General features: G+C 39.5%; 1 protein-coding gene across 2 annotated transcripts in view; it reads right to left on the bottom strand.

The window, feature by feature from the left end:
* The window catches only part of armc4 (armadillo repeat containing 4), a 57,122-nt gene that overhangs the window by 18,231 nt on the left and 21,367 nt on the right, over positions 1-17,524 (bottom strand). For both annotated transcript variants that reach the window (XM_004080910.4, XM_020712579.1), the window contains exons 11-15: positions 16,148-16,294; positions 14,712-14,921; positions 12,895-13,125; positions 9,270-9,380; positions 7,640-7,794 (exon numbers count right to left, since the gene is read on the bottom strand). In XM_004080910.4, the coding sequence (XP_004080958.1) occupies positions 7,640-7,794; positions 9,270-9,380; positions 12,895-13,125; positions 14,712-14,921; positions 16,148-16,294 (854 nt within the window). The remainder of the gene's footprint in view (positions 1-7,639; positions 7,795-9,269; positions 9,381-12,894; positions 13,126-14,711; positions 14,922-16,147; positions 16,295-17,524) is intronic.

Genomic DNA, 17,524 nt, shown 5'->3' with positions numbered 1-17,524 from the left:
CTAAATATACAATGTGTGGAGTAGTAAAGCTCACGAGTCACACAATGAAGTTTTAGAAAGAACTGTACATTCTAACCAATCAGATGTCTCTGTCTCGTATTGATGGTGCTTGGAGGCAGACATGGACTTTGGACTTTGTATTGGTTCTGTTCGACCTGGATTCCTGGGTCCCATGTCTTCTTGGCAATTCTCCCGTTTTCACTCTGGCCCATTTCTCTCAGAGTAAAACCAAGAAGGAGCAGCAAAGCAGCTAACATACAACAGGGTTTTGTATTTCTTTATGTCAGTGTAGCGACCAGAGTGTTTAAAATGTCTTCAGCAGAAAAAAGCGTCCGAGCTCCGACTCCGTCTAGCCGGAGGTTATATTTTATTACAATTAAGTTTTGTATCTGAACCATTTTGTTTTCATCAATAAATGTTTAAATATAAAGAGAAATAAATAATTTGTTCATGAGTATTTTTTTTTTACTTTGGACAAAAGCACAGGAGTTCTTCAAAAAAAGACACTGTGAACGTTAACATAAAAGTTAAAAATGCTTCTTTTGCTAAATACATGAAGTCTACTTTGATGAGCCATTGTTCTTTTGCTTCTTACTGCTGTCAATCTATTCCAGAAAAACTTGGGCAGCATAAAATAACATATGCTTTAATTCTCTCTCTATTTTTTTACCTTCAAACAGATCTTAAAGAAAATCTACCTTTTTTTTTTCAATATTTTGCTCCGGAGGATTCACAGATTACACACAGGGCTGTTGATTTAGGGTAATATCCGCAGATACATTTTACAGTTAATTTTTCAGGTTCAGGAGATCCTCAGCCATAAATTCGCAAATCTGACTCAATAAAAGTTAAACAATGCTAAAAAATAAAAAAGAAAGAAACAAAGTATGAATTATTGTTAAAATTATTAAAAATGAAATTTTATTCAGCCAAAGAGACAAAATCAAGAGTAAAAAGAGCTGGTTCGGCTTCTGAGCCTCGGCAGCAGACGCCATGTTAGATAAATATGGATGGTGATTTGATTGGTTAGAATATGAACCAATCAGGAGCTGTCTGATGGCAGCTTTGTCACACTAAACTGAAACTTATGTGAGCAAAATTAAAGATCGGAAAAAAGCGAGATGACGACACAACACGTGTGAAAACGTTTGTTTTGCAAATGCAATAATATTTCTTTTAAGCAAAAAAAAAATATCAAAAGCAAAAATACAACTTTTGAAAGCAAAAAAAAATTTGAGAAAAAAGCAATTTAAAAGCAAACATTTGTTATTTTCACTTGCAACTTAGCCTTAAGTCTTAGTCAAAGTTTTGTGTGCAACGTGGCGGCATCCATATTACTCCATGTCAGAATTGAGCATTTGGACAAAACAATATGGTTTCATGCCAAGGAAGAGTACATGCAATGTTTGCTTCTGGATGATTATTATTTAATACTTTGCAGAAACACTACACTACACTACCACTACACACAAAAAAGACAGATATTTTCAATTTAAAAGACACAACATGATTGTTTTTTGAGCTATGTCTTGACAAGTCTTTAAACTAGTCAACCAAAAAGGAAATTAGAGGTAAAGCTGAAGTCTGAGGTTTTTTTTTTAACAAAAACAGTCTTAGACCACCACACAAACAGAAGCCATTCTTTGTCCAGCTTTTTCAAGCTAACTAAGCATTAATTTAATTTAATAATTTGAAAACATTCTACTGAGACAAAAATTTCTATTTTCTGCAAGACAGACATCTTGTTGCAACAGTAACAGTTTTCCCACGCCTTCTCACATTTGCATAATAAAGACTTTTGCTGTGGCTTGGAAACTCTTCCTGCCTCTTTAGCTGTCATTTTACCCTGTTGCCCTATAGTGCAGAGTAGTAAACTACAGCAAATGTTCAGAAGGAATACAGTGTGGTCAAAAAAAGAAAGAAAAAAAAACTCAACAAAGCTCAGAAACACAGCTTAACTCTACGTCTGTTTTTAAGCACAGTTACGGTTGCCGGCTTTGTGGCCTATTGTGGAAGGCTAAGGTCATTTGGTTTTGGTCAGGGTCTGCTGTCGGGAGGCCTGCTCCTACGAGAGAAAACACTGCTAATGAACAGAGGAGCTGCCAAAGTTAACTTCAGTGAAATTCACCATAACAAAAAACAATGGTTTTCCTATGTCATCACCGAAGTGTCATCTACATTTTACTACAGTACAATTATCATGTAATAACAGACATAACTCTGGATAAATGAGCAGTGTGTCGTGTCTATTTTTGTTAAGTCGAGCCCAGCTGAGGTAATTAAGTGAAAGAGAAACATTACACGCTTTCTGCCTGAAGCGGCTTTTAAAGCAAACATTGCTACTCAGCCGAAGGTTTATTAGAGGACGGCTAAAGAAGCAGGAATCTTGCTTTAGCTTCCGTGCGGCAGGTTTTTATGATCAATTGTAGGCATTTCCCTTTACTCATTCATCCTGCCGACTTCAAACACTTTCGCTGGTTGTCGAAATTTAAGCCAGCTCTTAGAAAAAATGCATAGATTGGGCTCTTATGCAGGTTCAAGAACAACACTTCAAAGACCTGATATATTCAGCTTTGACCACAAAGAAAAATGAATTCCACCAAAAGTTAAACAAACGGAGGGACCTGGTTTTGGTTTTTTGTTAAAAAAAAAAAAAGCTTGGGTGAATATCTAGGTGAGATGCAGAAGCAAATACTATATTTTCTGCACTATAAGGCACATTTAAAAGCCCTTTTTTTAAGTGACATTGTGCCATATGAGCGCCTTTTATGGATTATTCTTGTTGTGCTTTGGGATGTCAAAGCGATTTTGAGAGGAACAAGGTCCTCTGTCAAGATGTCAGTCTGTTTTATAAAGAGTTGCCAACAAGGTTGGCAGCTTTTGTGAAGATGTTAACATGACCACAGTGTACGGGTATCGGCCTGTTTTTGTTGCGAGTTACTAACAAGGTTGGGAGTTAGCTTTGTCACATTTACGTTTATCTTAGTGGTATCATTCTGTTTTTTTATGAGATGTAAACAAGGTTTGTTGTTATGGTGAATATGTAAGGGTTAATGGCCAACGAAGTGAGCGTTATTACTTTTTAACGCACGCCGTGGAAGCCTGAACCTTGAAGTGCGTTAAAAACTTAATAACGCACACTTCGAAGGCCATTAACCCGCTTATACCATGGTCACTTACAAAAGCAATAAATATTAACCAGTTTTTAGTCCTTAATTCTTGTTTTTTTTCCGATTTGGATCGCTTTTCTCACAAAAAGCTGACTATTTGTTACGTGATGCGGCAAATCGCGCCACACCACCGCTGCAGTCAAGATTCGGTATATATGCTGATCTTTCCGATGGGTTGAATAAAGCATCAGTTCGGAGAGAAAGTTCATCTCTTACCGTTTGTTTTTGTCCAAATGATGAAGCTAAAGTTTGTTTTAAAGAAGCTGGCGCAGTGATACAAATCATTTAAGCTAGGTGACCGGAACTTTTTTTTTCACCGTGCAGTTATCGGGTTTTAATGCACACCCAGCAGCCAATCAGAATCGAGTATTCACCCGGACCATGGTGTAAGCTAAAGCGGCTCATGTATAGCGGTGTAGGACTGTGTTTTATTTATTTTTACGTGTTTCTAACGAGTTTAAGAGTTAGCGTAGTCACAGGAAGGTTAGCTTTAGCGGTACCAGTCTGTATTTTTACAAGTTGCAACCAAGGTTCGGAGTTATAGATATTGTGAATAAGCCAACGTGCCTAACACTTCTTACGTGTGGTGTTACAAACAAGTTCTAGAATTACTGTGAGCCCAGTGAAGTCTGACTGATGGACTTATCTCTGACTCCTTTGTCTCACTTAATGCACCTCATAGTTCGATATGCCTTGTACATGATGCAAGTTTGAAATTAGACCATTCATTGATAGTGCGCCTAATAATCCGGTGGGCCCTATGAAGCAGAAAATACAATATGGTGTTTGCATCATGAGACTGAAACTGAGGTAAGACAGAAAAGTGTTCAGATCTCACACACTTTCACCATAAGCATTTCTGCTCTATTTAATGCACCCAAAAAGCTGGCTTTTGTGCCTTTCCATTGCAAAGTTCCACTCTACACAGTTTCTGTGTCCATAACACCTCAGGCTCAGGGCCACATGTGAATTCATCTATAAACCTGCATAAGAGAATGCTTACTGTTTCTGAGAAGGGCTGCTTTTAAAGTTTGAGGTTTTGACATTGGCTGTTAAACAACGGTAGTCGTGTACAGAACAAAAAAATAAAAATAAAACCTGCGCCTTTGACAAACACATGCCTGTGAATGTAGTTATACTTAAATACATCATTCACTTCTTATTTGAATGCACAATTTTTCAGGAAATTGCAAACATATGCTGGCATTTGTCTTAAACAGAGCTCCCTTTAATGTCTATATTCTTTCAGCGCATGTAAAAAAACAAAAACGTCACACAAACACGAAGCAAACGTAAATCATCTGACTGCAGTCTTAGCAAAAGACAGAAGAATACAACAAACACAGCTGATAAATGTAAAAGATTCCAAAATAAGTTATTTTATGACATCGGTTAGCTTTGTAATTGAGTCTGGAAAGAGCCGTGCCGTCTGAAAAACACGTCTTTACTTAAGGCCTTTTATTTTTGAGAGTTTGGGTCGCTTCATTCCGGGTTTCTGCCTGACTAAATCTTCAAGTGATAGACACCGGCTGAGGAGCGAACAGAAAAACACGGCCACTTACAAATTTAGGCGGATGTCATTTCATGTTTATTTTTATTTTTTTTGATCGCTTACACAGTGCAGAAAAATATGGCAGACGGGAAAATTGTGATCTGTTGACAATTATCTCTGTGACTCCTCTGCAACATACTTAACCTCAAAATCTGGCTTCAATTGTTTTAGACCATAATTGATTTTTTTTCCAAAAATGTTATTATCAGCAATTTTCTGACCATTTTACAAAACAGTGAGAAAAGCCTTTAAGTACAGCAGGGAGACTGGAAGCACATAAAACAAACACGGCATGTCCCCTTGACTGTTAGGTAAAAAGATGATCAAAATAGTAAAAAGTATTTCATCCTAAATGTATTAAAAGGCTGAAACCTTTTTTTAAACATTTGAACAGAAAAGATTTAATCATTTCAAATAATGACTATTTTGGAAATGTTCAAACAGGCAAAAGTTAAGAGCTTGTATTCACTAACTCGGTTCATTTCAAATTCTTGTTGCTGGTCCTAAAACAGTTGGAACAGGGAGATCCTAAAATGGCGCAACATCTCCTCGTTTTCTAACAGGTTGCAGACAACTACACATCAAGGTTATGAGTTTCTGGAGTGTTGGTGTTGAAGTTTTGTCTCATTTTGGACCAAAATACCTTTCAAATGTTTTCAGTTGGCAGTAGTTCCAGGCTTCAGGTAGAACAAACGGATCATTCAAACTGCTCTAGAATAAAGCCATGCTGCTGGATTAGCTGCAGGGTTTGTTTTTTATTTTATTTTATAATACAGTCTATAATACAGAAATTATCTTGAGGAGACCATATGATGCATTAAAATCTTATATGTTTTTCAGTTTTCACAGTTCCAAATATGGATGTTCCCAATTGGTATGCACTGTGTTTTTCTTACAGTGGTTTCTGGAAGTACTTTTTGTAAACATCATTGACACAATCATGACCAGATGGACAACACAGGACTCAAAGGTGGAAAGTCAATGGTGGGGAGACTCTATGGACTGCAGTCTTTAATGATCTGACAGGTTGTCCCATGAAAGTTAAAGGTAAAGTCTCATTAGCTGTCACACAACGGAGTTTTTTAAATGTGTTCTCTGCATTTGAGCCATCCTCTGAAGCAATGAGCTGCAGACACAGCCGCGCTCAAGAACCATTTGGTGGTTTAACACCCCCCCCCCCCCCCCTCCACTGACAGGTGGAGAAGCCTGACAGGCTAAGGGACTAAAGACCATGTACATTCTATAATGTCCCTGACACACAAAGATTTCTTTGGTTTCTTCAAATCTTTTGATGATATCCCGGATCGTAAATGATGATTTGCGATACAGTTTGAGAAATTTTTATTTTTCACTTTTTTTTTTTATCTGCTGTTGGCTGTTATGCAGAAAAGGCCCTCTGTGCAATTTAAAACTTGGGGATTGGCTCTCAGAAATCTCTTTTTTAGATGTTCATATTACAGTTTTTTATGTTTTGCTGTATGTTTTTCTGTCAAGTGTTGCATGTAAACTACTTTAGGAGTTGCTTTCAATTTGAAATTAGCATGGTTTGTGTTTAAAAGTGCAGAATTCCCTATTTTATGTCTGTAATGTTATCCATGTTGTGCTGGTGATCAGTTGTGGCTAAATCTCTGACTTACCTCTAATAATAAAAAGAAACCTAAAAAACAAACATTTTTTCTGGAATCAATTAGGTAAAAGCTTAAACTTTTACACCATAAAACATCTTTTTTCTCTATAAAACAGCAGCTTCTAAAACGGGAACAAGCTGTTGCATCTTCAGAAGAGATGTGGATCTGTCCATCTTGTTCTAAAAGACTATTGTTGTCATTCTTCTGCTGCTGTGAGGGAATCTTCTCCTAATTGGAGGTGGCAGCCCACGCCAAGCTTCAGTTGGGATCACTTCAAATGCAGGACATCATCCTGTCAGCTGTGATATATGAAGTGAGGGAAGATCACCCTGAGTGCTGCTGAGACATTTTCTTGTTATTTTTAGACGTCCACAGAAATGTGAACCACACATCAATTCAGAATTAGGACGGCGTTTCACCTTTCGTCAAAACAAAAATGCTCTTCATTGTCAAAATTCCTATTCTTATCGGTTTTGGCAACGAGAAAGGGTTTTAATTTGATGAACGTTTTCCAGTGGCACTAAATCACTGCATAAGTCCCCCACTTTACATTATTTTTGCAGAAATGTAGATGACAAATCGCTGAAAAAAAACCTTGTCAAACTCTCCTCAGACATATGGAAATCTCAAGGCTGATTCTTTCTACATGCCCACCACTGGCACTGACCCAGCAGGCCTTAAATGACACATCACCAAAGTCTATAAACTCTGCACATTTACTCAAGCTTTTGTTAACAGCAGAAAAGCGAGATCTCAAAGCAAACACCTATAAAAGATCACTCGTCCAAAATCTTGACATTTTACTCAAATAATCGCTAAAAACAGACACAAAGTCGGTGAAGAAAGAAATATGACAACGGGAAAGAGTGGAAAGTGTGACACAAAGGACTCACAGCAGAGTCAGAGCCTCGTATGAAGTAACATATGTGGTGATGGCATGATGAAGACAATGGACGCAAGCTGGCTGAACCCTTCGTTTCACTATCCGTCATTGGTCATAATTTTTTTACACACTGCACGGCTGCTGTTAACTACATCAGCAAATCAAGCATGGAAGAGCTTGAAAAGTTATAGACTCGTGGATAAAACGTTGAATTCCTAACAAACGGCTTGTACATGGCGTCTCATTGGGCCGCTATTCAATTCAGCGAGTGACACGGATGTGTTGCTACAGAACAGAAAAATGTGGTGCTATTTTAGATAATAAAAAAGTTTAGCTTCTCTCATAGGTTGGATTTAAAAAGGTATGTGCAGGAGAGCGGGAGTGTTATCAATGGTGTCAGACTTACATCAGCACATTTTCTATGCTGATGGAACATTTCCAGATGGCCCCAGTGGCAGCAGCGAGGAGCTCCTTGTTGTTGGTGTTGTTGAGCAGCTCCACCAGTAGCTTCAGCCCCTTGTACTTGCGCACCAGGTCACGGGTTTCTGTGTCCTCTGCACACTAAAAAGTAAGTGAAAATAAGTACCGGTATATCTTTTGGATGCAGCAACAAAGAAACAATCAAGACGGTGCAAATGAGGACCATGTTGTTCTGTCATACTGTTAACCCTATAAACTTGCTTCTAATAAAAAGGAAAAGCCCCTGTGATGACTGCTGATGGTTTAAGGCTGTAAAACCCCTCGCTTTATACACTTCTCTCAGAAAAACATCAACATTTTCACACTTTTGTGTCTTGCTTGAGCTCTCAGAGCTCAAACGTTCGTAGGACAATACGTCCAGTATTATAGAAAGGAATAAAAAAAATCCTTTATGTAAGCTGAAAGCATTCTGGAGACACAGCTGAGTTTGATTGAAATGGTCTAGAAGCCAAACTGACAGAACAAAATGGACTGTAAAAAAAAAAAAAAAAAGTAAGAAGCACGCAAAACTGCACAACAAAAATGCACAAAATAGTGAGGCAATGAAAGGTAAACCTTGTCATAGTGAGGGATCACTGAACCCCACTTTTGCCTTTCTTTTGCTGGGTAGGCTTCAGCCTCCCCTGACCCCAAAACGAAAAAAGCGAGTTTAAAAGACATGCCGATACATTTCACATATGAATTTAACCAAAAAAAGAAATGGATCAGAAGGCCTGAAAAAATTAAAACTAAAAAAAAGTCAACTGGCTATGTTGACTTTCATACAACCCTATTTTCAGCACTATAGGGCAGACCAGATCATAAAGTGCTTTTGTCATATATATGGAGCACCAAACTAAGTCCGTCAGTCAGTGAGACTTTAACTGTGTTCACAGTAATTCTAGAGCTTTGTAACACGCTACATGTTAGCCATGTTAGAAGCGTTAGCCATGAGAGAGTATTTACAATACCTGTAACTCCCAACCTTGTTTGCAACACGTAAAAAAAACAGTCTAACACGGCTACACGTTACAAAACACACAATTTTGTTTGGAAGTCATAAAAAAAAAAATAATAGACTGACATTTCGACAGAGCGCTGTGTACCCTTAAAATCGCTTCGACATCATTAAACACAACCAGAATGAATCCATATATAAAGTGCTCCTGAATATAAGGCACACTGATGTTTTTGAAAACATTAAGGCTCTGAAGTGCACCTTAAGTGCAGAAAATAACTGCAGCTTCTAAGTAATCCTCAATTAAAAGCATTTTCTTACTTTTTGATGAGTCCAACAGCACAGATTTTGCATCTGTAACTCCCTTTGGTTTTCCCTTTTTTGCTTGATTATCAAATAACTCACAAAACAATCATATGGAAGTAAGCTGCAATGTTTTCAAGGGAATGTCTTTGGTTCCCACTACTCTTCAAGGAGCTCTACACAACCAAGAGAAAGTCAATTACCAGAGGAAATCAATCTCATTTATGGATCCCACCTGCCAGTGTGAACGCGTCGTCAGGGCTACATTGGGTTCATTAATGTAGTGTTTTGTTTACAGATATACCCTGCAAAGTACCTTAAAGAGTGCCATGGAACACTGGATCTGTAGGTCAGTGCAGTTACTCCTCAGGTTTTTGACCAGATTCTTGATGATGTCTTTGGACTGAATGGTAATCCTGGAGCTTTCCTGCAGAGAGTCAATACATCACACAGTCATGACTGAATCTTTCATTTAACTACAGATGCGGTGGCCTCGTTGGATGACTTTGGACCGGTTCATCGACTCTTTCCTTCCCGGCGCTCATTGGAGCCTGTCAGCACCTGGCTGTTACCTGTCGCCGGCTCAGAGCAGCTGTTCCAGCCTCGCGGTCCCTGTTCTCCTCCGCCCAGGCAGCGCGGGGTGAACCTGGAGAGCTTACGGCCGCTCCCCCGGGCCAGCCGGACCATCAACACCCCGGCCCCACCACCCCCCGCCAGATTTGGCCTGGTGAACACTAGGTCCGTGGCAAACAAAACTTTCATCCTGAAGGATTTTTTCGCCTCTCAGGGCTTGGATTTCCTTTGTCTGACGGAGACGTGGCTGAACGTCGGTGAGTCCAGCGCGTTTTCTGAACTTTTACCGCCGGACTGTGATTATTTCAACTCCCCGCGCACATCAGGCCGAGGAGGAGGAATCGCCACCATTTATAAATCTGCATATAAATGTCTCCCTCCGTCTCTGCTGGTCTCTTTGTCCAGCTTTGAACTTGAACTTTTTGAACTGGGCTGCTCTCCACCGGTGCTGTGTGCAGTGGTTTATCGTCCACCAAAATACAACAAGGACTTCTTAAATGAATTCTCTGGGCTGCTGGCTGAAATCCTGCTTAAATATGACCGAGTTCTTATTGTTGGAGATTTTAATATACATGTGTGCTGTCCAGACCATACAATGTCTAAGGACTTTTTAAGTCTTATTGACTCTTTTAATCTTGTTCAGCATGTGTCTGAACCCACGCAGGAACGTGGACACACACTTGATCTGGTGCTAACATATGGACTCTCTGTTTCTAACCTGGTGATATGTGATGCAGTGTTTTCAGATCATATGCCTGTTTTGTTTGACATCACTCTGCCCTGTAGCCCCTGTAGGCCTCGAGCTCCGGCTCGGTGGGTCCGTATCATCAAACCTTCCACTGCAGCTCTTTTCTCTTCTTCTTTTAATCAAACCAGTGTCATCCCTCAGTCCACATGTTCTAGTACAGATGAGCTCAGCTCCTGGTTACACTCCACCTGCCTGACAGTACTGGATGCAGTGGTTCCACTTAAATCCAGGCAGCCAAAAGTTAAAACTGAGCCGTGGTTGAACAACGTAACTCGTGCTGCTAGACGTGAGTGCAGAAAAGCTGAACGGAAGTTTAAAAAGGACAAGCTACAGGTGTCACTACATGTTGAAGGCCAGCTGGTGTCATTATCAGGCTACTGTAAAAGAGGCAAAAAGGGAGCATCTGTCAAATGTTATCCTGTTAAACCGACACAAGCCCCGTGTCCTGTTTAGCACCATAGATGCAGCTCTCAACGCCCCCAAGTCTGTCTATGTCCAACCTACGCTGGAGACATGTGAAACCTTCCTTAGGTTTTTTGTGGACAAGGTGAATAATGTCAGGGCCCTCATATCACCACCTGGATTTGACCCCTCTGTTGTTGTGTCCTGCCCTGTAACCTTTGACCAGTTTGAACCAGTGACTCTGTCTGTTTTATATGAGACTGTGAAACACCTGAAGCCCTCAGGTTCCCCCTCTGATGCGATTCCACCCCGATTATTTAAAGAGGTTATCACTACTCTGGGACCTGCAGTTCTTGCTGTTGTAAACGGCAGCCTTTCCTCTGGTGTGTTTCCTAGAAACTGTAAACATGCTACAGTACAGCCATTGATAAAGAAGCCTAACCTGGATCCCTCTGTGCTGTCCAATTTTAGACCCATTTCTAAACTTCCTTTCCTCTCAAAGATTCTGGAAAAAATTGTGTATGTTCAATTGAAGGATTTTTTAGATGAAAATGGCAACCTTGAGGTTTTCCAGTCTGGCTTCAAATCTCTTCACAGCACCGAGTCAGCTCTGCTTAGGGTGTTTAACGACATCCTCTTAGCTACAGATGCTGGGGACCATGTGGTTCTGGTACTACTGGATCTTACGGCTGCCTTCGACACACTGGATCACAACATCTTGATCTCCCGGTTACAGCAACTTGTAGGCATCCGTGGCACTGCTCTGCAGTGGTTCAGGTCATATCTAGAAGATAGAACATTTTGTGTAAACCTCAATAATGTTCAATCTTCCTCTGCTCCTCTACTGTATGGGGTCCCGCAGGGTTCAGTCCTTGGGCCTCTGCTTTTCTCCCTTTACTTACTCCCCCTGGGTTCCATTCTTAGAAAGCATAACTGTGCTTTTCATTGCTATGCGGATGATACCCAGATATACGTCCCAATAACAAAGAAGGATGCCCACTCCATCAGCCCTTTAATTAAGTGCTTGGAGGAATTGAAAATCTGGATGGCTCTGAATTTTCTCCACCTCAATGAGGAAAAGACAGAGGTGATTGTCTTTGGTCCCAGTGGCAACAGTGAGTCACACCCAATAGCTCTGGGCTCTCTCACTCAATCGGTGAAATCCACAGTCACAAATTTAGGAGTGAAGATGGACACTGGTTTTAATTTGGACAGGCAGATCAGTTCAGTGGTGAGATCCAGCTTCTTTCAGTTAAGGCAGCTTGCCAAAGTCAAATCATTTTTATCAAGAAAGCACTTTGAGACAGTAATCCACGCCTTTGTTACAACTCGGCTGGATTACTGTAACTCCCTTTACTTTGGTACCCCTCACTCATCCTTGTCCCGTCTCCAGCTGGTGCAGAACGCTGCTGCACGCTTGTTAACTGGAACGTGGAAGAGAGAGCATATTACACCAGTTCTGGCTTCTCTCCACTGGCTGCCTGTCCATTTTAGAGTTCGTTTTAAAATTCTTTTATTTGTTTTTAAGTCTTTAAATGGTCTGGCTCCGCCCTACCTCTCTGAGCTGCTACACCTGCATTTCCCTTCCCGCTCACTTAGATCAGCTGACCAGCTGCTCCTAGATGTGCCAAGGACACGGCGGAAACTCAGAGGGGATAGAGCATTTGCTGTTGCTGGCCCCAGCTTGTGGAATGCACTCCCTATGCAGGTTAGGCAGGCCCGTTCACTGAATGATTTTAAATCCAAGTTAAAAACTCACCTTTTCTCCCTGGCTTTTAACTCAGTATGAGTTGATGTTTTTATTGGTTTTATAAATTTATTTTTATTGGTTTTATTGGTTTTATTGGTTTTATGTATTTTTATTTAATGTATCGATTTCTTATTGATTTTATTCTGTTTTAGTTTGTTGTTTTGTTTTATTCTGCATTGTTAAGCACTTTGGTCAGCTTCTGCTGTTTTAAAAGCGCTTTATAAATAAAGTTGACTTGACTTGACTTGACTAATCTCTTTTTCACTGCATGCTTTCAATCTTAACATCTTGATACAAATATTTTTTAATGCTTCCATTGTAATTATCATAGTCCACTATCAGTCAAGACGCAGGCACACTTTCTGCTTATTATTGCACCACCTGAATGTTTAAACTTTTAGAAAGTTTTTTGAATTCTTCTGAAGGTTTCCTCTGAGCTCTCTCACATTTAATGACGTTAAACTCTACCTCTGAGGCACATTCCTGCAGGGTGCCCACCACAGGGATAAGCATGCTCTCCAGAGAAGATGTGAGGAGGCATCCCAGCAGAGGGATGCCCCCAGCACTGCAAATGGCCTTTTTGTTTTTGGTGCTCCTGCTGCAGCTCCACAGCGCTAAGGCGCCACAGCGGGCGGCCTCCATGTTCTCCGAGTGGTCGCTCTTCTTCTGAGATTTCAGGAAGCAGTCCAGTAGCTTTATCTAAAAAAAAAAGAAGTGGATAAACACAAACTTTTCAGCAGAAAACTTCCTCACTCACACAAAAAATCTCTGTGTCTTTTTAAAAAACTCCCCTACAAAGCTGAGGTGATAATGGATGGTTCCAGATGAGAAAAGCTGGTGGTTAGAAATGATTAAGGATGTAATTAAAATTCTATTACCACTGGTTCTGTGAGAATGAAAACACCAGAGATGCAAAGAGTGGAAATAGTGTCAGGACAGATGTTGATGTTAGGCCTGAAAAGCCCAGTGTGACAATTCATGACCATCATTCAGTGTTCTAGCCCATTGGCTTCTGGCCGCTGAGACAGAGCAGGCAGAACTATTCCCCAGCACGCTGTTCAAAGGTGGTCCTGAATGGCATGAAACTAATCTGCCTCTGTGAGTGACTTGCACATGAGACCATCCGACTCGGGCCTGAGGAAAATATACAAGCAGTTAAAGCTCTAATCACAGGTCCCTCTGTCAACAAACATGAAAAAAGGTTGAAGGATGTCGTTTCATATTTTTTCTGCTTTTTTTCTTTTTCTGGCTTTCACAAAATATGGACGTACTCTGTCTAACATGTGCTGCACATTTAAATAAAAAAAGCATAAAGAGCTTGTTTTTTTTTAAATTTGATATCAATATTTTGTTCAGATTTCAGTAAAAGGCTTAAAGATGCTGTACGCTGCTGTAGGATCGGATAGGAGCGGTTTCCTTCCATCTGGAAGTCTTATTATTGAGGACACTTCAGAGGCAGCATTTCCTTTTAGCCCAACCTAGAACTCTTTTTTTATTATGTGGTTTACCTGCTACAGTGCAGGAGAACAGACTCACGTCTATCTTCAGTGCAGCAGCTCACAGTGCTGCTTTGGGCCGCCTCACAAACACAGCAGCTCAGTGACAGCAACCAGTCGTATTTACAATCATTTTTTTATTTATAGCCGACTGTGACTGCAGTGAGTCTGAACACACCTCTCTCCATTCAAAGGAATCTGGATTTAGGCTTTTATTTGGAGCTTTTCCTCATAAATTAGACACTATTTCTTAAAGAAGACCGAAAGGTCATAAACACTGCTGTTCTTGACATTTTTCCTTATATTTTTAACATGAAATTTATCATGCAATGGATCCAAATCTCAACAGGGAATCACTGAGCCAAAGTCCTTTTTTGAATTTGTTTCAGATTTTGTTTTTCTTTTCTACTAATGTGCCTACATCATGTTTTAATTTTGTCTCATTCAACAGTGTTCTTTAGTCATCAAGCCAAAATATTTAGTATCACCTGTCAATTTATAATTCTTTATAGCAGATATATAGTGAACACTACCCCTCCATTTTAAGGTCAATTTTCATGAATACCAGACTTTTGTGACTTTGCAGAACCTCTTCAATGAAAATTATGTTTTTGGCGGTTTTAACATGTTCTAGTGGCATTTTTCTGATGATGGAGAACATTTGTCCAAGAAAAGGACAGTTTTTTTTTCTTCACAATCATAAATAAAAGACCACTGGGAACACTTTTACAATAGATCAAAAGATGACTGGAGTGGGACTTAAATTTCTTTTTTTTGATATTTGCTCACCAGTTTCTCAATGCCGCCAGATTGCCTGACGGTTCTTCTTGCCCGGGGGAAGTTGGCCACATTGGCGATGGTTTCAGCTGCTAAGGCCTTCACCTTAGTCACCTCTGAGTCCAGGTTGTTCACAAGGCTCCGCACACCAAGCATGTCCTCCATGCTGCGCTGGATGGGAACGCACCTGCTCATCCTAATCAGGATTTTCAGAGCTCCAATCTGAAATCGAAACCAGAAAGTTCTTGGATATACTGTGAGAAGAATACCAGAACCGGATATTTGTTCAATATACAAAGATCACAAAAACATGCAAAATAAGTTACCAGAAGTGAGCTTATACAGTGGCATAAATGCAAAAGTAAAAAAAAAAAACCCACATGTTTATCCTACATAGAAATGAAGAGATGTAAAGAAAAAATGTTCCAGGTAAAGTAAAGCTCGTCAACAATTCTAACAAAGGACTGTGAAAGCTGTAACGCAGGAAACTGAGACCAAATTTAACTTAAAAAAATTTTTTTTTTGAGTTGTGAACAACTTTGGCAAATTTAAAGCTTATTCTTAATGACTCGCAATTTTATTAGCAAAAATAAACGTTGCCTTATGAAAGGAAGTTAAGATGGAGCAGCACGTGTTTAGCATTTGTAAATAGTTTCCCATTTTAAAAATGTAAGAACATCCTTGCAGAGTGATGAAATGTTGTTAATATGTTAAACATTACATGATCTTACAGCTAAATGTTCAGCAACACTTTGTTTACAAGTAAACATAAGTTGCCCTTCAAAATCCCCATTCTTTGCCTAATATTTCTGTTTATGTCTATGAAGACTATCATTCATCCAGGTTGGTTCCATTGTAGCAGTTTTAGGTGCTGTCATCTGGACTTAGTTTTAAGGTTAGAAGACGTTTCACCTCTTATCCAAGAGGCTTTGTCAAAATAGCCAGAGAGAAAGGATGGTTTGAGCGAGGAGTGAAAGAAGCCATCTTTTTCAAGAATGATAAACCTTCTCTTAATAAGAATGGTGGTCTCAGGTTTATTCTTCCATCCATCTATGGCAGTGTTTTGAAACCTAAACAACCCAAACCAGTTCCACCTGGGTCGTTAACAGCTGAAAGAGATGACCAGCCTGGGGTGGGAGTCACTGGCTCCCCAACCCCCAGCTGAGGACAAAGGACTCTTAACGACCCGAAACCATGCAGGCTAAGTTTACAATACCATCCAGTTTCAGGTCTGACTCCTCCCACATGAGTGCATATATACCAGCTCTGCGACCAGCTATTTAGAATTGACAAAGCCTCTTGGATAAGAGGTGAAACGTATTCTAACCTTAAAACTAAGTCCAGATGACAGCCCCTAAACCTACTACAAATCCTGTTTATGTACTAAAACATATGGACTGGGTAAGCAGGTAGTTAGTTTATGGTTCACTCATGACAAAATCCCCCACTTTGCATTTGTCTTCATTTGTATCCAGCAGGTTGAGCAGGAACTGAAGGCCGCCTTCATCCCGGATGGCCAGGTTGCAAGAGTCCTGAGTGAGATCCAAGTCCAGCATGCAGCAAAGCATGAGGAGCGTGACTTTCTGGTCTCCTTTCTGAAAGCACATTGACAAACACAAACAGATGAAAAAACAAAAAAAGAAAGAAAACTTACATACACTAGGACACATTTAAGCCGCTGGCATTTTTTTTTGAAACTACAGTGCAGCCCAATTAATGAGAAAATATATATAACCCGTTGTTTTTGTCACAAAAACTACGCTACTCACAATAAGTTAGGAATTTTGTTATTGACATGAATGCTTTGTGTATTTGGTCTGAATTGTAATGAAATAAGTCAATGTTCTTTGATATTACTAATAATAAATAAGAAGAAACACCGTTTTCATTATACATTCATCCAGTCAATATGATATTTGTTACTCCAAAAATTAGAATAATAATAAAAATATTATTAAAAGTATTTCCACTATTAACCACAACAACGGCTTGACAGTGAAGTCTCCTGCTTCTCACGATGTTGTTTTAAGGCAATGCCTTCCACCCTTCCACTACATGTGTAGTTCGATTACACATACGTGTTGTGTGGTTGCCCCAACTACATCAACTGTAGTGTCTGAACCCCCAATCCCCACTATTTTTGTCATTTTTCTTTTTCTTTTTTTTTAGCTTTTTCTCAAACAGTTTTTTTTAAACAAGTAGTGCTGAAAGTAAAAATGCAGTTCTGTCTGGAGCAGATGACTTGTTTGGAAGAGAATTTTGCATACCCAAAGGAAATGTTAGCCAAGAAATGAAAATAAAAACAAAGTTGTTTTAATTTAGTTGCCATTATACACTTTAAAACAACTCTTAAAATTGTATTTATGTTTACATAAAGAATTATATTTTAATTATTGGGCATATTTTTTATAACTCGTTGTTCATTTAGAAATGTGACTGATTTAACTTTTACTGTCATGTAAAAACATATGGTACCTAATTGAGACTTAGTTTACAGCCACAAAACAACAACATAAAAATCTAGAAATAAATAAAATCCAAAATCTAGACGAGTGTACAAGTAAAGAGGTAAAAGAGTGTCATTTAAAGATATAACGCCTTTCAAAGCCCAAGTAATGCATTGATAATAAATAAAGTATTTGTATAATAACTGAGTGTGTAGGAAAAAACATATTTCAGTCATCACGACTTTTCAAATAAATAAACTAGGCGATGAAAGGGAAGGTGTGAAGTCCTGAAGGCTGTGTAGGGTTATATCTTTATAAATGTGTGCTAACAGCAGTGGGAGTCAGTTGGAGCCAGCTCATCGGTGTGAGCCTGCAGTG

This window comes from Oryzias latipes, chromosome 20 (genome assembly GCF_002234675.1).
Source record: "Oryzias latipes chromosome 20, ASM223467v1".
Classification (NCBI taxonomy): Eukaryota; Metazoa; Chordata; class Actinopteri; order Beloniformes; family Adrianichthyidae; genus Oryzias; species Oryzias latipes.
Note: the sequence above shows the minus strand (reverse complement) of the source record. Positions and strands in the feature narration are given on the sequence as shown.